The sequence below is a fragment of the Sorex fumeus genome, unplaced genomic scaffold (genome assembly GCF_029834395.1).
Source record: "Sorex fumeus unplaced genomic scaffold, SorFum_2.1 ptg000030l, whole genome shotgun sequence".
In the NCBI taxonomy this organism is placed as follows: Eukaryota; Metazoa; Chordata; class Mammalia; order Eulipotyphla; family Soricidae; genus Sorex; species Sorex fumeus.
Genome location: NW_026606087.1, coordinates 8,530,572 through 8,556,821, shown reverse-complemented (window position 1 = coordinate 8,556,821; position 26,250 = coordinate 8,530,572). Strand labels below are relative to the sequence as shown.

At 44.0% G+C, this 26,250-nt stretch overlaps 1 protein-coding gene and 1 pseudogene across 2 annotated transcripts in view; both read left to right on the top strand.

The window, feature by feature from the left end:
• Nucleotides 1-5,158: 5,158 nt before the first annotated feature.
• Nucleotides 5,159-26,250, top strand: part of IPO7 (importin 7) — a 70,568-nt gene continuing 49,476 nt past the window's right edge. Inside the window, exon 1 of one of the 2 annotated variants that reach the window (XM_056116041.1) lies at nt 5,159-5,402. In XM_056116041.1, the coding sequence (XP_055972016.1) occupies nt 5,319-5,402 (84 nt within the window). In that variant the 5' untranslated portion in view covers nt 5,159-5,318. The remainder of the gene's footprint in view (nt 5,403-26,250) is intronic. The other variant, XM_056116040.1, reaches the window with a different exon arrangement.
• LOC130025626 (uncharacterized) lies at nt 19,282-19,427 on the top strand (annotated as a pseudogene).

Below are 26,250 nucleotides of genomic sequence, written 5' to 3'. Positions count from 1 at the left end.
GTAAGATGTTTTATTATGAAATTACAGATTTATAGGAAGTACTAAGATAATTTTTTAAAAACACAATAGTTTTCAACTCATTTACCATGAGTAGTTCCTTAGTTTTCATGGTATTTCAGGACTTATGCTAATTGCTTTACATACGTGATCATACAGCAAGAGAGTAATAGAAGAAAAAGTTGAAGCCCTTAAAATCAATAACACTTCCTCAAAGGCAGGAAGTGTTATTGATTTTAATTAATTTTAATTAATTTGGGAGTGCTATCGCTCCAGCCCTAGCACTCTGGTAGTGCTCTCTGGCACCTGAGTGATCCTGAGCACAGAACCAGGAGTAAACCCTGAGCCCCACCGACTGTAGCCCTGTCACTGTCACTGTCCTCCCGTTGTTCATCGATTTGCTCGAGCGGGCCCAGTAACGTCTCCATTGGAGACTTTGTTGTTACTGTGTTTGGCATATCGAATACGTCACAGGGAGCTTGCCAGGCTCTGCCGTGCAGGCGAGATACTCTCGGTAGCTTGCCGGGCTCTCCGAGAGGGGCGGAGGAATCGAACTCGGGTTGGCCATGTTGGCTGCGTGCAAGGCAAACGCCCTACCGCTGTGCTATCTCTCCAGCCCACCAACTGTAGCCCAAGAAGATTAAATACCATTTCACTCTTTCCGCCTACAAGGTAGCTTCCTGTCTCTGACTCAGGGCCCTGTCACTGATTGCAGCGATTAACAAGTGCCATTATATTTCCTTGTCCCCTTTGTTGAAAATCATTATCCTTATAAACGCAGATCTATGTGTGACTACCTCTTTTGTCCTATTGATCTGACCCTATGACAATCAATATCATGATGTCTTGATTAATATAACTTTCTAGTCTTTTTTCTCCCCTAAATGAATTTGAAACTTTCAGTTTGCTAATATGCAGTTAAAGAACATGTCTGCAGGGGAGTTGAGTAGTAGTAGAGCACTTTAGGGCACGCCTAGCATGTACTGACTGGGTTCAATTCCTGGCACCACATAGTCCAGCGAGCATCTCAGGATCAGACCTGGAGACTCCTGAGCGTCTCTTGGTGTAGCCTTGGAGGTCCCCAGGATGGGTCAAGAGGCATCACATTATTGGGCCCTTGTACTAAATCAAATGCTGTAGGATCACCAGACCACCTAAGCACTGCTTTTAAAGCCCCCCACATCCCACAAAAAAAAATGTCTGTATGGATTACTTTTAATCCATGTGTGGATTATAATCTACATAATCGGTGATTTTAATTTGGGTAAATATAATTTCTTTGGACTGAGCACATCCGACAGTATCAGCAACTGTTCCTGGCTCTATGCTCAGGGTTACTCCCAAAGGACCATGTTCAAATCCAGGCCTCCCACATGTTTTTATCCTATTGAGTTGTCTCTCTGATTGCTCATTATACTTATTTTCTTTTATTTTTCAACTGTTTGTTACTTAAATTTTGACAATTAATTTGGTATTTTGACCTTTTGCCCTACAATCTTATTAAAGAACTTAATTGCTTTAGTAGTTTCTTTCCTAGATTCTTTTGAAGTATCTCTGTACATAAATAGTTCTTCTGCATATACAGTTTTGGGGCCAAAGCAGTAATAATACAGCAGGTTGTACACTTACCTTGTACATGGCCAAGCTACGTTTGATGCCCGGCACCATACTTGGTCCTCCCAGCCTGCAAAGCTGGAATCAGCCCTGGGCACTGCTGGATGTGATCACCCTCCTAAAAAAAAAGTTCTGCTTTTCCCCCCATTATGTGCTGTAGATTTTTCATAAAAGAAAGTTAGCATATTGAAAAAGTTCCCTTTTGTTTTTTTTCCATTTTCATTTTATTTATTTTTATTTTATTTTATGTAAAATGCTGTCAAGTATTTTCCTAGAGTTATTGATATTATAAATGGATTTTCTTATTTGTTTATTTGGGGGGCACATCTGGCTGTGCTCAGGTTTACTTCTGGCACTGTGCTTAGGGATCACTCTTGACTCTGCTGCGGGAAATTTATATGGTGGCAGGAATAAAACTGGGGTCAGCTTCATGCAAAGCAAACACCTTACCCTCTGTATTATCTCTTCAGCCCCAAAGTATTTGAGATCATGGTATGTTTTGTTTTGGGGTTTGGGATCCACACTAGGTGATACTAGGGGACTACTTCTGGCTCTGTGCTTGAGGGGGCTTTTCCCTTTGCAGTATTTAGGGTCCATCTCCAGTGCCAGGGATCCAATCCACGCATCCTGCACACAAAGCTCAGTCTATTGATCTGTAGCCTTGATCATTCTTTATTTTTTAATGTATTTTATTAAATGATCCCAATTGGTCAAGGTATATTACTTTTAAAAAATATGTAGAAGGGAAAATATATAGGAGAATGAGTCAAAGCTTATCAAACTTAAAACAAAACTAAAAAATACGTATGGGGGATGTTGAGTTTTTCGTCTCACTCAACAGGCAACTCAAGTCACCTTGTAACTTTGTAACCTCCCCAGCCCCTTATAGCATAGTTTATATAGAAATCATGTAGGGTGGGGATACAAAGGTGGGGTTGAACATTAACAAATCAACAAAGAGAGGTAAAGGCTGCTCTTCCAGGAGATCAACTCAAGGACAAAATCTCAACTAAGTAGTTTACTCCAGATTACTAGGAGATCACTCAAGGGCAGGATCCCATCCAGGGTGTGTTGCTTTATTCTTTCCTTAGCTAGTAATCCACTTAAATAGTCTTAGTAAAATTACTTCTAATATTTCTAGCAATGTCATTTTGTATGAGCATAGTAAGAGATATGTCAAGCTTAAAGTTTGGTTCTTCCTGAGGACATCTCACTATATATTTCAGACCACAGTCCTCAGGCTAGGTTAGTCTTCCTAATCCCAGCAGGGTCCTTATTCAGTTACCTCTTTTGGGTTATGACAGAGTTTGTCGATGACCGTTCTCTTAACCTATAGTTAAGTATTACGGCACTTGACCCGGTCCATTTCAATGCCAGGGTAGCTCACAGCTTGCCCTGGGTCCATCAGTACCTCATCAGGACCCTGCTCTTGGAGTGCTAGGAACCAAGGGCAACTGAGGCTTAAGTAAATATGGATGCCCAGGAGTAAATATTATTTTGGAGTCAATTAATTCCCATGTTACATAGCATAACATCAATTGTCTTCCTGTGTCTATACAAAAAGGACATTGCTGGGGGCTGGAGCAATAGCACAGCAGGTAGGGCGTTTGCCTTGCACGTGGCCAACCCGGGTTCGATTCCCAGCATCCCATGTGGTCCTCCAAGCACCGCCAGGAGTGATTCCTGAGTGCAAAGCCAGAAGTAACCCGTGAACATCACCGGATGTGACCCAAAAAGGAGAAAAAAAAAGGATTTTACTAAATAAACCATATAAATGACATAAAGGAACGAGAAAAGCAATATAGAATTATTAGTCGCACTTCAGTTGCTCTGCTGTACGAGTGGCTCAATAAACCTTAAACTCCCTGTGGGAGCAGCAAAGTATTATTCAGGGGGAAATATTGTAGTTTATTTATTTTTGTTGTTGTTGTTGTTCAGGTCACACCCGAAAGTGCTCAAGGCTTACTCCTAGATCTACATCCAGGGATTATTCCTGGCAGGCTTTGGGGACCAGATGGGATGCTGGGATCGCTCTGACCCATGTTGTTTCTTTTTTGCTTTTTTGGTTTTAGGGCCATATCTGGCATATCTGGTGTTACTTGGGGGACCATGTGCTGCCAGGAATTGAACCCACACATCGTACATTAAGAACATGCTCCAGTGCACTGAACTTTTTCTCTGGCCTGGCATATGACTGTTTTATACATTATTATTATTATTATTATTATTATTATTATTATAAGGCACATCATAGTTACCATTTTCACATACTACTTTTTCAAAAATTAGCTTATTATCAATACTACACTAGCTAGATATTGGCTAATAGAAAGTACTGACAACTGTTCAGTGTATAGTCTCCTTTTTTGTTTATTTGCTTGTTTTGGGGCCAAACCTGGCAATGCTCAGGAATCTCTCCTGGCAGTGTTCCAGTACCAAATGGGATGCTGGAATGGAACCCAGTGGGGCCTGGGGTCAAGGAAAGCCCTACCCACAGTACTGCTGCTTGGCTGGGCAGGGTGGGTGGGTGGGGAGTGATGCTTGCCTTGCTTGCTGTTGAAGATGATTAGATTCCATGACACCATGCCAGCCAGCCCCCCCAGAAATGATCTCTAAGTTACAGCCAAGAGTAAGTCCTGAGTAGCATCAGGTGTGACCCAAAGAACGAAAACCAAAACCACAACAAAAAAAAGGAAGATGAATTTTAAAAGGGGTTATGTTTTCACTCTGCATTTAGAGGTGATTTAGTTCCTGCCAAAATTCGGATACTCAGTAAAAAGTTTATTTGGTTGACTATCAATAAGTAATGTGATAAATACCTTGTTGACTGTAGCACTGTCCTCCCATTGTTCATCAATTTGCTCCAGCGGGCACCAGTAACGTCTCCATTGTGAGACTTGTTACTGTTTTTGGCATATCGAATACCCCATGGGGAGCTTGCCAGGCTCTGAGGGGATAAATACCTGCCACACATATTTTATTCATATTTTGAGTAATTTCCATTAAGAGGTAGCTTCTTAAATGGTATTACAAAGTTAAAGATTATCAACCTATTTTGGTTTTGATTTTGTGTTTTTGGCACCACACCCAAAGGTGTTCTGGGTTTAATGCCTGGCTGTGTAGGGGTCCCGCCTGGGGCTTCTCGGGATCGAACTGGGGTTAGCTGCATGTAAGGCAATTGCCTGACCCATATTATCTCGCTGGCTCAAATTGCAAACATTTTTTTATTGCATTTAGAAGCATCTGAAATTGCTTTTAAAAGGTTTCCTTCAGTTACTATCAGTGAATTGTATCACACATTGCGTTAGATTCTATTTATGGTTACATTTGGCCCATTACGTGAAGCGTTTGGGGTTGAGTATTACAATTTTCCATTCCGAGGCGCTTAAAACCCTTTTTTTTTTGCCTCCTTGAAAATGTTTTCCGCAGGACATGTCCGTGGCCACCAGCCCAGGGCCACGTGGGCGGAGGGCGCCGCGGGCGGACTACATCTCCCAAGGTGCTCCGCGGGCGCGACGACAGGAAGTGGCCGCCGCATCTCCCGCCTCCACGCTGGGGCGAAGAGGTTCTATCCGGGGCCTTGGCGCTTCTCTTTCCTTTCGCGCCGGTTGCCGCTGCGGAGCGCGGCGGGTCCATGTGCGCAGTGAGCGGCGCTGTTCCTGACCCAGTAGCACCCGAGCTGAGGGTTTGACCGCCTCCGCGCCGCGATGGACCCCAACACCATAATCGAGGCCCTGCGGGGCACCATGGACCCAGCCTTGCGGGAGGCCGCGGAGCGCCAGCTCAATGAAGTAAGGACGCCCGGCGGGCGGAGGCAGCGGCGCGGGCTGGCGGGCCGGCGAGCGGCTGACGGGGGCAGGCCGGGCCCTTCGGGCCTGGCCGGAGGCGCGGAGCGGAGCGCGGCGCGGCGAGGCCCGGGCGGAGGGGTGGGGCGGGGACCTGCCGGCGCGGCCACGCCGGGCCGCCCCGGGCTGCCTGCGCCGTGGGGTCGGGCGGCCGCGGCCGCGTCTGCGTCGGCTCCCGAGCGGGGCCTCGGCTGGCGGCGGCGGCCGGGGCACGAGGAGCCGGCTCCGGCGAGGCGGGCGTGACGGCTCGGACACATGGCCGGCCCGGGTGGCCGGCTGCCCTCTGGCTCGCTCCCAGCGCGTTCCCAGCGCCCAGGAGGGGGCGAAACTCGGAGCGCTTTGCTCAGACGTTTCCGGGAGCCGGTCTCGCCGGCGCCCGCCGCGTTTGGAGGGGCTCCGGGCCGCGTGCGTGTGCGCGTGTGTGTCTGTGTGTGTGTGTGTGTGTGTGTGTGTGTGTGTGTGTGTGTGTGTGTGTGGTGGGGGAGCTGGCGCCTGTCAAGCTTGTCAGTGGCGGGGGGCTCACCGGGGACCCGCACCAGCTGCTCCTCCCGCGGAGCTGCTCGGGAAAGCCCTCGGAGGCCAGCCCCCGCCCCCCCCTCCCCCCCTACCTCGCCCCACAACCCCGCCTCGGTGCCCCGATGCCCCGGAGAATGCCGCGGCCCGGGCGCTGGGCGAGGAGTGGGAAATGTCAGGCCAAGTGCACTCCCTGGGCTAGGTAGAGCTTCACTCACCGCTATTTTCTTGAGTGACCTTGGGCAGATGGCTGTACCTGCTGAGGCTGAGTTTTCCCCATTCATGCAGTTCGGACTCGGGGAAGCTGTGACTGTCAAGTGAGAGATTGCTCTAGTACTGAATGAAAAATCCTTGAAACGTGCCATCTCCAGATCAATGGACCGAGGGGCTTGCTTGTGTTTTCCACTCCCTTTCTGAGGGGGCCGCACCGGGTGGGGGGGAGTCACTCGTTAGGAAATTGCCTTGTTTTAGGTATTTTTATTACAGTGTCTTCACTTCCATGCTTTGGTTTTAAATTTCTGCAGCTTTGTATATTAGTATTTCTTAAAAGGACCTTTGTGACTTCCTATGCTGCTGAATGTGTCCCCTATATCAAGAGTTACTGTACTTCAAAAAAAAAGAAAAAGCAATGGGAGATCATCATCTTAGCGAACATGCAGCAGATGTTTGATAAGGGGTTACTTAGTGACAGTGTTGAAGAAATTACGAGGCTGTCTTCTATGAAACTAAGTGAAGTCTTAGACGCTAGTACCTCTCCACCTGCCATTGGTTAGGTCTGTGACAAAGTTCCGTTTGAATAAGTGTAAAACTGTTAACATTAAAAAGTTCAAGCTGAGTTAATTTACACTTCTCCTAATTGGTGGTAAATCAACTTAGTAACATTTTTTATATTGACTTACTAGACCTAGGATTCTTCCTGATGAACCTCTATATGTACAGAGATTTCTGCCCTCAAGGAACTTATTCTGACCACTTTTTTTAGACAGTGTAAAATTATTTGAAAAGAAAGTTATCTATTTTGTATGTACATGACACCTACTTTAAACCTATAGTGATATCCAAGTTCTTAGGTTCAAAGTCACCTTGGGAGGATTTATAGATTATAGATTTTGTTCAGATACTAAATAGTAAATTGAAACAGAAGAGTCAACCAACACTAAATCATGGAGAGTGTTTATGAATCACTTTTTATTTTGTGATAGTCACAAGTTAAGATGAACATTATTGTATAAAAATGCATGTATGTAACCATAAAAAAGTGATGCCTAGTATAATTTACTCTAAGCATATTTACGTTTTATCCAAAGTTGTTATTTTTTTAAAAAGTTGGTGGGTTTTTTTTGTAAAATGGAATAGATTATACAGCAAATCTGAAATTTAATTAATTCTTCATCTTGGTCTAGTTATATCAATTAACATCTGTTTTTGTTTTTGAGCCACACTGACTGCTCCTGGCTTACTTCTGACTTTGTGCTCAGGGATTACTCCTGGTGGAGCTCTGCAGACCATTTGGGGTGCTGGGGATTGAACCCAGGTCAGCTGTGTGTAAGTCAGGAGCCCAACTCGTGGTACTGTCTTTCTGGTCCCTGCACTAACATCTTGCATAGACTTGTGGTAGGTGATTAGCGAATACCCAAATAGTATTCAAAGTATTTTCTCTAACTTAACTAATGCACCATTCACCAAGTGTTTTGAAATACTTTGGAAGGAAACACTGACTTTTTGTCAGAGAAAGATTGGTGTCTGGTCTTTATTTCTTTATTTATTAGCTAATCACATTCCTCTCCCCAATTCTCACCTAGGCTTTAAAATTTCTCCTTCCTTCCTTCCTTCCTTCCTTTTTTCTTTTTGGGTCACACCCTGTGATGCTCAGGGGTTACCTCTGGCTCTACACTTAGGAATTACTCCTGATGGTGCTCAGGAGACCATATGGGATGTTAGGGGTTGAACCTAGGTGGGCTGCATGCAAGGCAAATGCCCTACCCACTGTATTTATTGTTCCACTATAGTTTACTTTCTAAGATAAACTTTCTATTTAGTAAATATTCTAATCTTGCAATTTTGGGACTTCTAATTAAATACTTTTGTTTTTGTAGCAGAGCCTTGATTTCTGAAATGACACTTGATGCCAAGATACTTCACTGTTGTAAGAATGAAAAAATAACATTTTATCTCTGGCAGGCTCTTTCTTGCTTTGGAGAAAAGATAAGATGAACCAGTTGTTCCATTATGTCTCATTTAGTGAAACTACATCCTAATTAATTTAGTTAAAAGGAAAAAAATCATTGGCTTTGCGTGAATCTCTTAAGTGAAATTATAATGAACTAGTTAAAAAATGTGTTCTCAAAATGTAGTGCAGATAATCAAATATAAAAAGTGCCCCTAACTCAGAGTGCTTATAGTTAACCATTCCAATCTGGTTGGAATTCCTTTTATAAGTCTTGTCTTTTCTCATTTCCATCATTGTTACTAGCACACCTGTCAGGTTTTTTAGGATATCTTTCTTTTAAATATTACATACAAAAAATATTTTGAGATTCCATTAGACTGTACGGATCACAGTAAGAACTCTTTTTTTGTTTGTTTTTTTTTGGCTTTTGGGCCTCACCCAACTGTTCTTAGGGCTTACTCCTGGCTCTGCACTTGGGGATCACTCCTGGTGGTGCTTGGGGGGCCGGGCCACATGGGATGCCTGGGATCGAACCTTGGTTAGCCATGTACAAGGCAAGCATCCTATCTACTGTACTATGGCTTTGGTCCTCATAGTAAGAACTCCAGCAGATATTTTCAAGGTACAGCTGAGCATTCTGCACTGACTTGACTTTATGTTGTATTATGAATTTCACCCCCTTTTTATTGAAACACTTGGACCAGAAAGATAGTACAGTGAGTAGGGTGTTTGCGGCTGACCTGGGTTCGACCCCTGGAATCCCATATGGTCCTCTGAGCACCACCAGGAGCAATTTCTTGAGTGCAGAGTCAGGAGCAACACCTGCACATTGCTGGGTGTGACCCCCCAAACAAACAAAAAACAAAAACAAAAGACACTATTACAATTTCGTTGATTTTTTTGTTTGTTTGTTTGTTTGTTTTGAGCCACGCATGGCAGTGCTCAGGGCTTGCTCCTACTGGCTCTGCACTTAGGGATCACTCCTGACAGGGCACAGTGACCATATGGGGTGCCTGGAATTGAACCCGTGTTAGCCATGTGCCATGTGTAAGGTCACCCACTACTGTGCTAGCACTCCAGCCCAGAACCAATTATATATGTATGTATTTTTTTTTCCTCTTTTTGGGTCACACCCAGTGATGCACAGGGGTTGCTCCTGGCTCTGCACTCAGGAATTACTCCTGGTGGTGCTCAGGGGAGCATATGGAATGCTGGGAATCAAACCCGGGTCGGCTGCATGCAAGGCAAATACCCTACCCGCTCTAGCTCCCCAATTATAATTTTGAAACCTATTGTTGTGTTCCAATTTTTGAAGTACCTTCAGGTAGTGAGCTTTACTACTAGACTGGAGTAAATCACATAAACGTACAGTATTGGAAACTTTAAAAAACAGCCACTTAAAATTTTGTTTGAAGAGTTCTGTGTTCTCTGAAGGTAGTTCTAACATATAGGCATCATTTTCCTTATGTATAAAATGCAAGTAGTAATAGTATGAAATAAGATGGCTTTAATGAGATGATGCATGTAAAAAAAAATTGAGGTGTCTTCTAAGCCCTCTTCAGATTACATGAGCTACTGTGTAAATACCAGTTGATTTAATAAATCAACATACCATATATTTCCTGTCTCAAACTTAATAGTTGTGCTGAGAAGATTGTTGGAGCTGATATAAGTCTTTGTATCAACTCTCTGTTATGAAGAATATGGGTATTTGTTCTTTGGACACATCACTAGTAGGTAGCATTATTATAGTATGGAAAGTTTTTCCCACAATTAAAGCACAGTGCCTGGCACATTAGAGAATGTCAGTAAATATTTATTAAATGAGAAGAGAAATGGAAAAAAAATGAAGTATTGAAAATATTCATCTTATAATTTTATTCTGTTTTTTGTTTTTGGCCCATGCCTGGTGTGCTCAGGGCTTATTCCTGACTTTGCACTTAGGAATCACTTCTGCCATTCTTGGGGTACCATATGGGGTACCTTAGATTGAATCTGTGCCGCCTGCGTGCATGGTCTCCTACCTGCTGTACTATATCATGCTGGCAGTAGAAATTAGAAAACTTTTTGTTTTTGAGCTGCACTGGCTGCTGAGGAAGTATTCCTGGTGAGGTTTGGGGGATCCTAGGCCGTGCTGGGGATCAAACCCAGGTTGGCTGCATGAAGAGCAAGTGCCCTACCCACTATACTATTGCTCCGACTTGAAAAAATAATTTTTAAAAACTTAATTTTGGGGACTGGAGCAATAGCATACCGGGTAGGGTGTTTGCCTTGCACGTGGCCAACCTGGGTTTGATTCCCAACATCCCATATGGTCCCCCAAGCACCACCAGGAGTAATTCCTGTGTGCAAAGCCAGGAGTACCCCTGAGCATCAGTGGGTGTGACCAAAAAAAAAGGCCTTAATTTTGTTTCAGCAATTCAAATGTTTTTTATTTTTTTATATTTTATATTCATTCAGCATTAATACATGTTTGGTTTTGGGCCATACCTGACGATGTTCAGGAATTACTTCTGGTGCTGTGTGGTGGTACCATGAACTGGTGGTGTGCTCAGGAAACCATATGGTATACCTGTTGGCTTTGCCTTCAATGCAAGCACCTTACCCACTGTAGTAGCGCTTCACTCACAGCATTTATATGTATTTGGAGGGGACATATCTAGTAGTGCTTGGAAACTAAAAAAGGCACTTAAAAATTTTTTTTTTGAAGAGTTCTGTGTTGTCTGGAGGGGTACTCCCAGTTCTGTACTCAGGGTTGTCATGTACTGCTGGGGATCAAATCTGGACCTCCTACATTCAAAGTCTTGACTGTTGACATTAACGGAGGTAGCTCAGAGGACTCTTATCATTTGCTTTGCATGTGGGCTTTAATCCCCGTTATCACTTGATCACCTGAGCACTGATTCTGGCCCCCAAAAACATGACTCAAAGACAGTTCGGTTCTAGAGATACAAGTCCTGGTAGATGTCTTTGCCTGCATATTCATATTCAGACTTAGAAATGCTTGTTTCTTCATTTCTAAGGCAAAGATTTAAAATCTGTAAGGATTTTGGCAGATTATAATAGACAACAACAGTCTTTGATCTTTGCTTTTACTGCCAGTGTTCCTTCAGTAGAAACTTGTCTTATCAAGCCTTAACTTATACAGCTTATCCCTTTTGTTAAGAACTTGTAAGAACTTAGCTGGTTTTAGCTATTAAGGCTGACCTGAGTATCCCTGACAATGAATGTGGTCCCCTGAACCCTGCTGGATGTGATCCCTGAGCATAGAACTAGAAGGAAGCCCTGTGACGCAAAAACAAAACAAAAAAAACCCAACTACATTTTCTCAAATCATAAATTTCACAAATGCCATCTTTTATATTGTCTTTTCATGGTTATAATGTGCATGAAAAATTAATCGTTTTAACACTTAATCATATATGACAACGATTACTCTTTTGGGTCATTACTTTCCAACTCAAGTGTTTTGGGTCACTCTTGGCAGTATTCAGGGTTCTCAGGGGCTCATGTGGTACCACAGATAAAACACAGGCTTGCCACATGCTCAGTATCTAATTTTTGTTCTTGTTTTTGTTCTCTTTAATTTAAGGAACTGGAGAGTGGATACAGTGGGTTAAGATGCTTGCCTTGTATGTGACTTACCGGGTTCAATCCCTAGTACCTTATATGGTCCCCAAGCCCCACTATGAGTAAGTCCTGAGCACTGCCAGGTATGGTCTCTTAAATAAAAATAAAGTTGAAACTTTTTTTTTTTCCTTTTGGGTCACACCCAGCGATGCACAGGGGTTACTCCTGGCTCTGGCTCTGCGCTCAGGAATTACCCCTGGCGGTGGATGCTGGGAATCGAACCTGGGTTGGCTGCATGTGAGGCAAATGCTCTACCCGCTGTGCTATTGCTCCAGCCCCAAGTTGAAACATTTTTGAATGCCTATCATAGACAGATTTGTCTCTGAGAATGGGTAATCATGTACTATGCAAAAAGCAATGTCTTGGCGGTAGAGAGTTAAGTGCTTACCTTGAATGCAGCTGATCTGGATTCCAGATCTACCACCACATGTGTTGTCTCCTCCCCACCCCCCCAAACAAAAGAAATAGGGCAAGTATAGGGGATTGGAGAGATAGTGCAGTGAGTAGGGCGCTTGCATGGCTGACTTGGGTTTAGCCTCCATCACCCTGTAATTGTCCGTTGAGCACTGCCGGAAGCCTTGATTCAGGATGTTTACATTTTCTAAAAGTACAACTATCCTGAATGGGGGAGGGTTCTACAGCAAGATTCATGGGTGGGAGTTGGGATGCATGTCTTGTATACTACTACAGTATTGGTGCTTGGGACCATGCAGCGCTGAAAGTAGAACCCTGAGCCTCCTGTGTACAATGTATGCACAAAGTCCTTGTTTTTAAATGTTTTTGATTTATTTTTTTGTCACTTGGGCTGGAGTGATAGCACAGCAGGTAGGGCGTATGCAGCCGACCCAGGTTCGATTCCTCCGCCCCTCTCGAAGGGCCTGGCAAGCTACCGAGAGTATTCTGGAGAGCATTCTGCCCGCACGGCAGAGCCTGGCAACCTACCGTGGCATATTCAGTATGCCAAAAACAGTAACAAGTCTCACAATGGAGACATTACTGGTGCCCGCTTAAGCGAATCGATGAACAACGGGAGGACAGTGGCTATAGTGCTTTTTGTCACTTGTTAAGCACTTTCAGCTCTGTTGGGGTGAGTGAGCGTGTGGTCCCAGCCATTCTTTCCCAGACCTGTCACCTGCTAGGCATGTGCTCTACAACTTGAGCCACATCTGGCTCCATGAAGCTTAACATTTGAACCGGAAAGTCTGTGGGTTTTGGGACTTCCCAAACAGTGCTCAGGTTCCCTCCCAGAGATTCTTGGGCAATTGCACTGGCACTTCATTGAGAGGGTTTGCAGTGTTGGGGGTTACCCAGGCCACCTTGGCAGTGTGTGGTGAACCATGTGGTGCCAGAGATTGTGCTGGGGCTTGAATGCATGCAAGATTTGTGTGTGTGTGTGTGTGTGCGCACGCGCGCGTGTGTGCGTGCAGGGATCGTATCTGTGTGTTTTGTTTGTTGGAGCAGGGGTGGGCAGGAGGTTGGACAGGCGAGTGCGGTGGGAGGAGGGGAACGCGAGCTGTAATGCCCAGGGTTTTCTGGCTCTGCACTAGAGCTCACCCCTGTCTGTGCTTGGGAAGCCATATGTGGTACCTGGCATTGAATCCAGGTTGTCTGCCTGCAAGGCAAGCACCCTACTTGCTGTTTTATCTTTCCAGCCCTATTTTTATTTCTTTATAAGGTCCTACTCCTTTGGCAGGAGAGATGGTACCTAGGATAGGGCACCTTGCCAGGGTTCTGTTTCTCACACACCATATGGTCGCCTGGTTCCTATCAGAAATGGTCCTTGAGTTAGCCCAGAGACAGGAGTAAGCCCTGAACACAGTGGCCCCAAAACAAAAGAGCCCCCCCAGTGTATGTTCGAACCTACTAGGACCATTGGCTTGAGGGCCACCAGGGCTTGGTCTGGGCGTGTCATGCAGTGCTTGTGATTGAACTCAGGGCCTCACAGATGATACCCTTGATAAATTTTCATTCAACTTACCCCTCCCTATGTTGTCATTTTTGGTACCTAAGCACTTGGTTGTGGTCCTAGTGGTAGTGTAGGGGATGGCACTCCAGCTATAGTCCTGGGGATTATTAATATACAACCTCACTCATTCTTTCTACGCAGGCCCTCTGCTGTTGAGTCACATCTTTGTAACCACAGTGAAGGGTTTTTTTTTGGGCCACATTGGTGGTGCTCAGGGTTAACTCCTGACTCCATACTCAGGGATTGAACCCGGGTAAGCTGTATTATTGCTTCACCCCCCACAATTGAAGTTTTACTTACATTTATTTTTACCCTCAACAGTCCTCTCCAATATTTTTTTCTCATTTAACCAGATACTTGATAGCATTGCATGCTACTACACCTCATGTTGCTTGGCAGGAGTCACACTGTTTTGTTTTGAGGTCACACCCAACTGTGCTCTGGGCTTACTCCTGGCTTTGCTCCTAGGGATCGCTCCTGGCTGTGCTGGGGGACCACATGGAGTGCGGGGGATTAAACCCGGGTCAGCCCCATGCATGGCAAACGCCCTATTTCTCCAGCAGAATTTTTTTGTTTTTTTCAAAGTCTTACTCCAGACTCTTGGGGACAGGGGTCACTCCTTAATGTTGTTCAGGGGATCCTATATGATGCCATGGTTCAAAGCAGGGTAGACTGCGTTCAAGGCACCTTACCTCCTGTGCTATCCCTGTACCCATGAGTCACACTCTTGAGTTGGCTGTTACACACATTTGTTTATGGTGTACCAGAAATTGCATATTTTGTTGTCATTTGGGATCCCAAATAGTACCACTGCCTGGATCATGCTCAGCTCATAAAAGTTGTGACTGAGTTATTACTTGGTCCCCAAAGCTGGAGTTTTGAATGTAATATCAGAAAGAAAAGAAAAAGGGAAAAACCCTGACTTGATGTTTTTGCAGTTTGTTTATTTTTAGCGGGTGGGGGGAGGTGCAGACCCACCAGTGTTCAGGGCTCACTCATGGTAGTATTTAAAGGATCATGCACTTTTGGAACTCTGGTTATGTCCATATGCAAAATGTGTGCTCAAACCATGAGGGGTATCTCTCAGTTCATAGCAATATTTGTTCTAGGGAATAAGTTGTAAGGGCTACGTGGAAAGAAATTCCTATTTTCTACCTCTCTAGAGCTCCAGTGCCATCATGACCCCAGAAATACGTGTTGTCAAGTTTGTAATAGAATTGTACATATCAGCATCAATATTCTCTTCCATCTTAACACATACAATCGGGGAGATAGCTCAGAGAGCTGGATGCATGTTTGCTGTACATAAGACCCAAGGTTTGATCCCCAATACCACGTAGTCTCATTCTAGTAGCCCCAGCACTTCAGGGGAGGTGACTCCATCTTCCTGTCCTGGACCCCCATCAAAAGAATTTAAGAAGAATGCTTTAGGAGAAATTTGAGCGCTTACCTAGGTTTTGGGCTGGAGCGATAGCACAGCAGGTAGGGCGTTTGCCTTGCATACAGCCATCCCGGCCAACCCAAGTTCGATTCCTCCGCCCCTCTCAGCCTGGCAAGCTACCGAGAGTATCTCGCCCGCACGGCAAAGCCTGGCAAGTTACCTGTGATGTATTCGATATGCCAAACACAGTAACAACAAGTCTCACAATGTTACTGGGCCCGCTCGAGCAAATTGGTGAACAATGGGAGGACAGTGCTGCCCAGGTTTAGTGTATTATAGAATGAGGCAGAAATGTAGATTTCTCTTATGCTTTGTATGAGAAATGCACTTGCTTTTGCCAAGTTTATTCCCCCCCCCCCTTTTTTTTGGTTTTGGGGATACAGCTGACATCCTGAGGGGTCAATCCTGGCAGGTCTCTTCTCACAGTGTCATTGCTCCAGCCCTCATAATTGAGGCTTAAAAAAACCTTAATTGAGGCTGAGGATGAGGTTCTGTGGTAGAGTACTTACCTTGTGAGGCCATAGGTTTGATTTTTTTTTTTTTTTTGGCTCACACATGGCTATGCTCAGGGGTTACTCTTGGTTCTGCACTCAGGAATTACTCCTGGTGGTGCTCGGGGGACCATATGGGTTGCTGGGAATCCAACCTGGGTCGACTGCGTGTAAGGCAAATGCCCTACCCACTATTCTATCGCTCCAGCCCCCTAGGTTTGATTCTTCATGTCCCCCAAGCACTTCTAGGAATTACCTTGCACCTCAAGCCGTGGGGACCCCAAAACAAACAAAGGACTCCTTATTTGGAGTTCATGCAATTTTATTGTTTAGTTTAAGAGAGTAGGAAATTGAATTCTCAGCCTAGTCTGATTCTACCACTAAATGATAATATAACCTCATTATGCTTTCATATACAAGTAAAATATTAGAATTTGCCTCTGTCAAAACCTTTTTTTTTTTTTTTGGCTTTTTGGGCCATACCTGGTGATGCTCAGGCGTTACTCCTGACTCTGTACTTAGGAATTATTCTTGGTGGTGCTCGGGGGACCATGTGGGATGCTGGGAATCGAACCCGGGTTGGCCACGTGCAAGGCAAACGCCGTACCCTCTGTGCTATAGCTCCAGCCCAAAATCTATTTTTTTTGAGGGGGAGGGGTTGTTTTGGGTTACATCGGGCTGTACTCAGGGATCATGCTTGGTGGTGCTCTGGGGACCGTATGAGATACCGGAATTCTAACGTGGTCAGCAGCATGCAAGGCAAGAACCCTACTTGTAGAATTGGTAAACTTTAATAATGGTAGGTGATATAACTTACATTTATGAGGCCCTGGATAAAATTCCTGGCATTGCAAAAGTACCAGGAACAAACAAACAGAAAAACCAACCTAAAAGGCTGGAGTTTTTCATTTATTGTTAATTCTGATACAATGTTTTATAAAACTTGTACTTGGGCAGAGGGCCTTGTGGGGACCCTATGGAGTATTGGAAATTGAACCCAGGTTGACCTTGTACAAGGAAAGTATCCTACTCCAGTACTCTCGCTCCAGTCTCAAATTGAACATTTTTTTTTTGTTTAATTTTGTTGAGAGAAATAAGTAAAAGTTCTCTTTCAAAGATCTAAAACTTTAACAGTACAATTCAGAAAGGTTCCTGTTGAGGGCAGCCAGGAGATAGGGGGATATGGAGAAGAACTTGGGCCGTTGATACTAGTGGTGGGATTAGTGCTGTAATATTGTATGTCTAAAACCCAATTATGAATCACTTTGTAAATCATGGTACTTTAATAAAAAATTAAATTTAAAAATGTTAACGGTTTGAAGGGGCATTTAGAGCGTATGTTTTACATTTGCGAGGCCCTGGATTCTATTCCTGGCAGTGCCATCTCCCAGGTTCCACCCTGTGTTGAGCACTGCCTGGTGCTGGGCTGTTCAACAAGCAAACAAAAGGCTTTAAACCTTAATGCTATCAGGTGCATATTGAAAAATGTGCATTTAGACAGGAGAAACTGAATTTGAAGGAAATTGGCTTTCAAAGGATTATGGCAAGGGAGCTAGTAGAACTAGTAGAAAAAAATCTGTCAGGATATTGGGATGTAGAACTAAGCAGCAATGAAAAAAGTGGTTTTTCTTTTGCCTGTGATTAGAAGTAGGAATCAGGTGTGGTGTGTACAGGAGATCTATACTTGGGATTGTGTTCATTTTAGAGGCCTTGAGAAATAAGGAAAGGAAATTGGGGGAGAATTTGTGCTTCCTAAAGTAGGAAGAAGCAAAGAAAAGGAATTTCCAATATGAAGATTAGTGGTAGATCATTTTCTTTTTTTTTTTCAAAGAGTTCATAAATTTTTTTGTATTGGGGCTGCATCCAGTGGTGTTTGGAAGCTTCTTCCATCAGTGTTTTGGACAATGCAAAGTTAGAAAACAAATCCAGGGCACCCACTGGAAAGCATGCACTCCATCCGCTTGAGTCATCTCCCCAGCTTGAATTTAATCAATCTTATAGCATGAACTGCTTTTGTAGTAAAGAGAAGCTATTAGAAAAAAGTGAGGGTGTGATGTAAATTTTCTGAATGAGGGAGGCTAACACCCTACCCGCTGTTTATTTCTCCGGCTATGATTCTTTTAAGGTTTAACTTTAAATTTCACTTGTGGACCAAGTGTTCATTAGTACAACAGTTAGACTGTTTGCCTTGTAATGACCAATTGTAGTTCTTTCCCCACCACCACACATGGTACCTCATGTCTGCCAGGAGTAATTCCTTAATGCTGTGGTGTGGTCCAAATCTCCTCACCTCCAAGAAATAAGTATTAGTAAGGTAAGGGGAATTGATGGAGTTAGGACAGTTGAATTTCAGTGGTGTGGATTAAGGGTGAACATAGAGGGGTTGGAGAGGTAGTACAGTGTGTATAAGTTGTTTGTCTTTAATGAGGCTGAAAACCATGTTTGATTCCTGGTATCCAATATGGTTTTCTGAGCGCTGAGGGAGCAGTTCCTGAATGAAGAGCCAGGAGTAATCCAAGCATCACTGGATGTTGCCCCTATCCCTACCTGCCCCCCGACCCCTCCCCCAAAAAAAGGGTGAAAATTGATCTTTGTTTGATGACAAATAATGAGCAGGTAAGAGAAGCTGTCTAGAAAGGTATTTTTGTGTTAGCTTTTAAACTGGAGTATTGGTAGTTTGAGATCTATTTAATGATGTGTAATGATCCATTTATTGCTTCAGTTCTCCTGGTTCTCTGACTGCCGGAAGCCAGGATTTTGAAGCCGACCTATAATTAGTGCCAGTATCCAGAAGTTACATTTCTGCATTGACTCATATAAAACATAAAAGCATCTTGTGATGGCTATATCAGTGTTTAACTGTTGAGAATAATGAATTAAATTTTAAAGATGTTAGTGATATTTTTATGTACTGTAATTTACTATAAAACTGTAAAAATGTGGGACTGGAGAGATAGCACAGTGGGTAGGGAATTTGCCTTGCACGTGGCTGACCCAGGTTAGATTCCCAGCATCCCATAAGGTCCCCTGAGCACCGCCAGGAGTTACTCCTGAGTACATGCGCCAGGAGTAACCCCTTGTGCATTGTCGAGTGTGACCCAAAAAGAAAAAAAAAACCTGTAAAAATGTAAGGTAGTACAGTGGATAAGCATGCAGCTTGCACCCAGCTCAATCTCTGATACTTGATATGGTATCCTGAGTCTTGTCAGGAGTGATACCCTTAGCAGAGAGCCAGGAGTAAGCCTTGAGTATCACTTGTGCTCAAACCAAAATAATTTAAAATAAAAACTCTAAAATAAGATAATGTGAATAATGTGTAATAGGATAATGTGAAATCACCCCAAGCACCCTACTCACTGCACTACCTCTCCAGCACTATTCTACTCCCCCACCCCCCTTTTTTGTTTTTGTTTGGGGGCCAGACTCAGCGATGCCCAGGGTATACTCCTGGCTCTATGCTCAGGAATCACTCATGGTGGGCTCAGGGGACCATACGGAATGCCAGGGATTGACCTGGGTTGATAGCATGCAATGCGAATGCCCTACTTGCTCTTCTATGGCTCTGACCTTTTACGTATGTAATAGTTTTATATTTCTAAGAATATCAGAAGGTTCTATGAATTGTTCTTGCTCTTCTGATTTTGTAATAATCAGGGCAGGCCAAACATTCGGTATAATAAGTCCTTGCATTTGTCCCCAGCCCCTGTTCTTTACCTACCTTACCTACCTAGGTCTAGTCTTAGAAATGATGGTGTTAACTTAAAAGAAATTTAAGAGCCTATCTAATGTTTACAAGATGGTTTTTAGCCCGAGGATATAGAGGGCTGGAACATAAGCTTTGCAGGGTCCCAGAAACACTGTATGTGGGTGTGAGTCTCCCCCCCCACCCACCCACCCAAAATAAGGGTTTGGCTCAGTGGTAGTCATTTCCTGTTCATGTGTGTTGCCCTGTGTTTGGTCACTGGCACCTTAAAAGAAAAAGGAGCGGGGTTTCCACAAGTCAGGTGGGAAGAGAATACAAATAATAAATTTTCCAGGCTAGAGAGATAGTGGTTGCCATTCTCTGAACTAACTCAGGTTTGATCCCTTGATGTCACATACAGTCCCCCCTTGTCCCCAGCCCCTCAATCCTCAGCAGAGAGTCGCCATTGGTAACTCCTGAGTACAATGGATTTCCCTTTCCCCCATGTTTTTTCCTGATTTGAACTATTAGTGTGTCTTTTTTTATTTTACTTTTTGAGATAATTGCCTGATGTTTTGATTTATATTTTATTAAGGTGCTCTTTTATATGACTCTTTAGAGATGGTGAATCAACCTTGGATACTGAGATAATTATTTCTTGGACATGGTACATAATTCTTTTTTTTTTAATCACTGTGAGAACAGTAACAAAGTTTTTGGTTTAAGTCTAGTCATACAACTATGAAACACCCGACCCTTCTCCAGTGCACATTTTCCACCACCAAAAATCCCAGAATACCCTCCATCACACACGCTCCCCCACCTGTGTGACAGACGATTTCCACATTATCCTCTACTTTGATTACATTCAATATTTCGACACCACCATTATTATTTGGGATTTTACCCCAACACTCAAACCTGTCTAAAAGACAACATTATTTTATTTTATTTTTCTTTTTGGGACACACCCAGCGATGCACAGGGGTTACTCCTAGCTCATGCACTCAGGGATTCTCCTGGTGGTGCTCAGGGGACCATATGAAATGCTGGGGATCAAACCCAAGTTGGCCGCGTGCAAGACAAACACCCTACCTGCTGTGTTACTGCTCCAGCCCCTTGAAAAGACAACATTAGACAATTTGTTTTCTATTGCTGATTATGAATTGCATATGATGTTGCTATTGGAATTCTGAAGTTTGAATAATTAAATCTAGAGGGATTTCTGCCAAAAGCTGCTGGGTTCTGAGATTTGTTTTTGAGTCTCTGGAATCATGGTCTATAAGCAGCCTGATCAACAGCCAGAGGGCTCGTTTCTGGGCGGCAACTCAATCTCATGGGGGGGGGAAGGGCTGCCTCCACCCCCATCCCATGAGGCCCGATGTTTTTCTTCACTGAGGGCTCCTACTTGGCCGTCTCTAGGCCTCTGGAAGATGGCGGTGACCGAGCTGCCAGGGGGAACAGGCCAAGGCACAAAACCTGGGGTGGCCCAGCTCCGGAAACCTAATGCAAAGTTGGGGTGCATTTCTGCAAAAAGCCGCTGGGTTCCAAGATTTGTTTCTGAGTCTCTGGGATCATGGCCAATAAGCAGGTTCACCAGAGAGCTCATTTGTGGGTGGTGACCAGTGTGTCTTTTTTTTATTTATTGGTGGTGCCAAGGATCAAATCCAGGGCCTCACAAATGCAAGTCATGAGCTCTACTACTGAGCCACATTAAAGTGTTTAATTTGATCTTTTTTGCTTTTGTTTTTGGTTCTGCAGTCAAGGATCCCTCCTGAGCAGGGCTTGGACAATTATATGTGGTATAGGGGATCAAAACAAGATTGGTTACGTGTAAGGCAAGCACCCTACCCACTCAACTATCTCTTGATCGGGTTGTTGCTGATTCATTTTGTTACTCATTTAAAATCTATTAAGTAACAAATTCCATGTACTCTATGCAGAGAGGGTATGCACAATGAAGTTACTGCTGAAAGTCTAACTTAAGGCCATATTTATAGAAGAGACAGATATAAAGCCAATCTTTAAATACTAAGTAGTAAGTGCAGTGAAGGAATTGAGCTTGAAGATGAGGAGAGTAATAGGGAGTACTGTTTTAGCTTGCTTAGTTAAGAAAATATCAGGTGAAGTGATAGTACAGTGGGTAGGGTGCTTGCTTTGCCTGGGTTCCATCCCAGGCATCCCATATGGCCCCTGAGCATCGCCAGAAAGACAACTCCTGAGTGCAGAGCCAGGAGTAAGTAACTCCTGAGCATTTTCTGGTGTGGCCCAAAAGTAAAAGAAAAATATTTATTTATTTGCTTTTTGGGTCACACCCAGCGATGCTCAGGGTTTACTCCTGGCTCACGCACTCAGGAATCAATCCTGGCGGTGCTCGGGGAACCATATGGGATGCTGGGAATTGAACCTGTGTCGGCCATGTTGGCTGCGTGCAAGGCAAACGCCCTACCCACTGTGCTATCGCTCCAGCCCCAAAGAAAAATATTTAAAAAGGAAAAAACGTCTTTAGCGTTGGGGAGATGGCTGAAAGAACCAGAGTCCATGTTTTTGATGCAGAAGCCCTGGCACTGCTACATGGTCTGAACACTGGTGGAACATTAGGGAGGAGTGTTACAGGGAAAAGTCAGATCATATACCGAGACTGCAAAAACCTGAAGAACAGATGAGGCAGTGGAGGTTAAAGAATAGGAAGGTAAGATAATGTTGGGCCATATTTATAGATTGGGGGAATCAGTAGAAAATACTGATTTGTTTTTGTTTTTGTGGCTATACCCACTAGTGCTTGGGGATTGATCTGGTGGTACGGATACCATGTTTTATTAGGGATTGAACCTGGGCCTCCTATATGCACACTGTGATCCAGCAGAAGGTTTCTTATTTTAACGGGGGTTCACTGAGTTATATTTTTTGTTTTGTTATGCTGGGGGGGGGCACACCCAGTGATTACGCCCAGGGGTTGTTCCTGGCTCTGCACTCAGGAATTGCTCCTGGTGAGGCTCAATATATGCTGGGGATTGAACCTGGTTTGGTTCAGTGCAAGGCAAGTGTCCTATCCTGGTATCTCTCTGGCCCGTGAGTTAACAATTTAAAAAAGTTCTGGTGGACGACGACGACCACGACGACAATCACGACCATCCTGTTATTCATCGATTGCCTCGAGCAGGCCCCAGTAACGTCTCCTTCACCCTAGCCCTGAGATTTTAAAAAGTGCCATATTCAAGGCTCTTTCAGGGTTAGGAGAATGAGACCCATCATTGTTACTGGTATTTGGCATATTGGGTACACCATGGGGAGTTTGCCAGACTCTGCCGTGTGGGCAGGTTACATTCGGTAGCCTGCCAGGTTGTCCAGAGTAAGAATGAGATAATAAAATATTGTGCGGCTACAAATGTGGCCGCGCACTTCCAGGAGCTGGATTTTATAGTCTCTGGGTCTTGGCGGTTAATGGGATTACACAGCGCCAGGGGGCAGTTGGTGGGTGTGACCCCTGCCTACTGGAAGATGGAGGATCTGGGTGGAAGATGCTCAGCCCCGACCTGAGCAGGCTTGGAGATCTCAGCCCTGGAATCCGCATGCCTTTGTTCCTCTGCCGGTACCTTCATGCGTGTGGAGAGTGGTCTCAGCATGGTTGTGGTTGGTTCTGGAGGTCTTCGCTGCTGGAGCTCTGCTCTGTGTATGTTCCCACAAACACTTCTGGATGTCACTCCTGAGCACTGGTGGGTGTGGTCTGGTGGGCATGAGGTGGGGGTGTCCTTGGGACTGTGGTGGTGGGAAGCGCTGTCTCTGGTGAGGGGTGTGGTGTTGGAATGATGAAAACCTGGTGGGGCTCTTTGACAACACCAACCTCTGTGCATTCACCGCAAAGCGTGTCACCTTTATGCCCAAGGACATCCAGCTGGCGTGCCACATTCCTGCGTGCTGTCACTGGACCCTTTGGGTGCCTTGGTCACCGATCTTAGCCATGTTGTGGGGATCCTCATCTTCTGGGGTATGGCTCCAGCCCACAGCCTGGCCCCCCAGCCCTGGTATCTCTCTGGCCCGTGAGTTAACAATTTAAAAAAGTTCTGGTGGAATACGTATCGATACGCCAGACACAGTAACAACAAAGTCTCCAATGGAGACGTTACTGGGCCCGCTCGAGCAAATCGACGATCAACGGGAGGGCCTGGTGGAATACTAGACAAATGTGGGACCACTGGCCCCTAGTCATTGCTACAGTAAAGGGAAGGAAATAAGGAAAATAAAGATGTAAATGGCAATGAAGGGAGTTATACATGGTTTTGCAAAGTAAAATTAAGATCTCAGGTATTGAAATAAAGAATATATTAAATATTAAAGATTATTAAAGATGGTAGTTGTTACTTTGGGGGGGAAGTACAGGGAGACCTCCTAAGCAGTGCTTAAGGTATGTGGGGGCAACACTCTTCCCAGCTGTTTAGATTTCACAGTTCAGTGCTTACCCTTGCTAAACATTGTAGAGTTGATCAAACATCTGCTACAGCCTTTTTTTTTTTTTTTTGCTTTTTTTGGGTCACACCTGGTTTTGCACTTAGGAATTACTCCTGGTGGTGCTCAGGGGACCATATGGGATGCTGGGAATTGAACCCGGGTCAGCCACGTGCAAGGCAAACCCCTCACTTGCTGTACTATTGCTCCAGCCCCTGCTACTTTGCCTTTGAAGTATTTCCTTGGTCCTGATTTTCAGGTATTGAATGTAAGCTTATGATAAGGAAGGTTAGGTTAATCCTTTGATAGAAAGGAGTTAAGGTAAGGATGCTAGAATGAGCTGGATGGGAAATAATTTATTTTACATATAGTACTTAAAATCCAGGATTGAGAGAAATCAACTGGGGAGTGGAAAAGGATGTTCTACTGAGTGCTGGTTTATTTTGGCATTTATGGGTCAGATGAGATAAGGAAGTGGAAAAGCTGTATGTGAATTCCATGTTGAATGAAATTGATAGTGGTAAAGTGTGATCAGATCTCTCTGATACAGGGGCTTAGTGGCTAGATGAGATTCAACAATTTTCACACTTTTCTCTAAGAAAATCTTTTTGGATCACTTTTAGTCAATTATTCATAACAAACAATACAAAATAAATTTAGCATCATTTGCCTTTGGGGCAGGCTTGGGTGGTGATAGGAAAACTCCAAATAATGGTGATGAGAAGGTGTAATTGTGGTGGAATTGGTGTTGAAATATTGAATGTAATCAATTACTGTGAACAACTCTTTGAAAATAAAATTTAAAGAAGTGTGATCATAACTGTTTAAGAGCACTAGAGAGGGCAGGTATTTTTCTTTTATCCACCTGCTACTTTCGGGAGCTTCAATTTAGATGTTATTTTTCTGTTCTGAGTTTTTGTCTTGTTTTTGTTTGGGGGCTATACCCAGCGATGCCCAGGACTTACTCCTGGTCCTGTGCTCAGAGCTCACTCATTCCTTGTGGGCCTGGGTGACTATGGGTGCCAGGGATTCAGCCTGGGTCAGCGGTGTGCAAGGCAAGCTATACTGTTGCTCGTCTTTGGAGGTCTTCCTTTGTTCTTTCAGAGCATCCTCTGATTTTGGCGTTTGCCTTGCACGTGGTCGATCCTGCTTACCCAGGTTCGATTCCTCCGCCCCTCTGAGAGCCCAGCAAGCTACCAAGAGTATCTCGCCCACATGGCAAAGCCTGGCAAGCAACCCATGATGTATTAGATATGCCAAACACAGTAACAAGTGTCACGATGGAGACATTGTTGGGCCCGCTCTAGCAAATCAGTGAAGAATTGGGAGGACAGTGACAGTGACAACTATTACATGTTTTACTTTATTGTTTTCTTTCACTGAACTTTTTTTTTTTTTTTAAGTTTTTGTTGGCGGGGGGGGGGGGGGCACATCCCAGCAATGCTTCAGGACTTAACTCTTGGCTCTGTACTCAAGGATTACTCCTGGTGGTGCTGGGAGAACTATATTAGACAGTGAGGGGTCAAAACTGGTTCTCTGAGGGCTAGAGTGATAGTGCAGTGGGTATGGCTCTTTTCTTGCCCATAGCCTTTGCAGGTTTGATCCCTGGAACCTATGTGGTCCCTTGGTACAGAGCAAAGAGTAAGTTCTGAGCACCACTTGGTGTCATCCCCCCCCCCCCCCCCAAACAAAACAAAAACAAAATCAACTAGGTCTCCTGCATCCAAGGCAAGTGTACTTTCTGCTATGTGTTGCTCTGGCATCTAAAGTCTTATTAAGATCATGACACCTCATTGTCATTTTCAGTGTTGTATTCTGGCTTAGTGCATCTTTTTTTTGTTGTTGTTACCTGTTTTGGGGTTTAATTTTTGTTTCATATTCAGCTGTGCTCAGTCAGGGCTTACTGCTGCCTCTGCTGAGAGATCATTGATTGTGGTGTTAAAGGGATTGAACTTTTTGGTGGCAATCTGTGAAGAGGAAACTAAAGCAATTATTATTAATTATATAAATGTGTGCAAGATAGTAAAAATTTGTCTGGAAGGAAATGACATAGGAGGTGATAATATTTCTTGGAGAGGTAATGAAACAAAATAAGGTGGACTTGTATCGACTTAAAAATAATCAGAAGCAGTGGAAATATAGGAATGATTTACATAACTTTTTCATTTCTAGTTGTTGAACACAAGGCCCTGCACATGCAAGGCACACTACTCTTCTAATACTGAGCACCATCCCAGTCTTTAGTAACTTATTGGCATTTTTTATAAAAGTGACCCATGTATATAGCATAAAATAGGGAAAACAAAAAGTGTTTTAATCTTTCCTAATTTCAGCACCCTAAAGATAAGCTATATGGTTTTCCCTGCTATCAAAAAGGAGAATTTTTTTTAAATTGAATCACCGTGAAATATAGTCATACACTTTCATGTTTGAGTTAGTCACACAATGGTCAAAC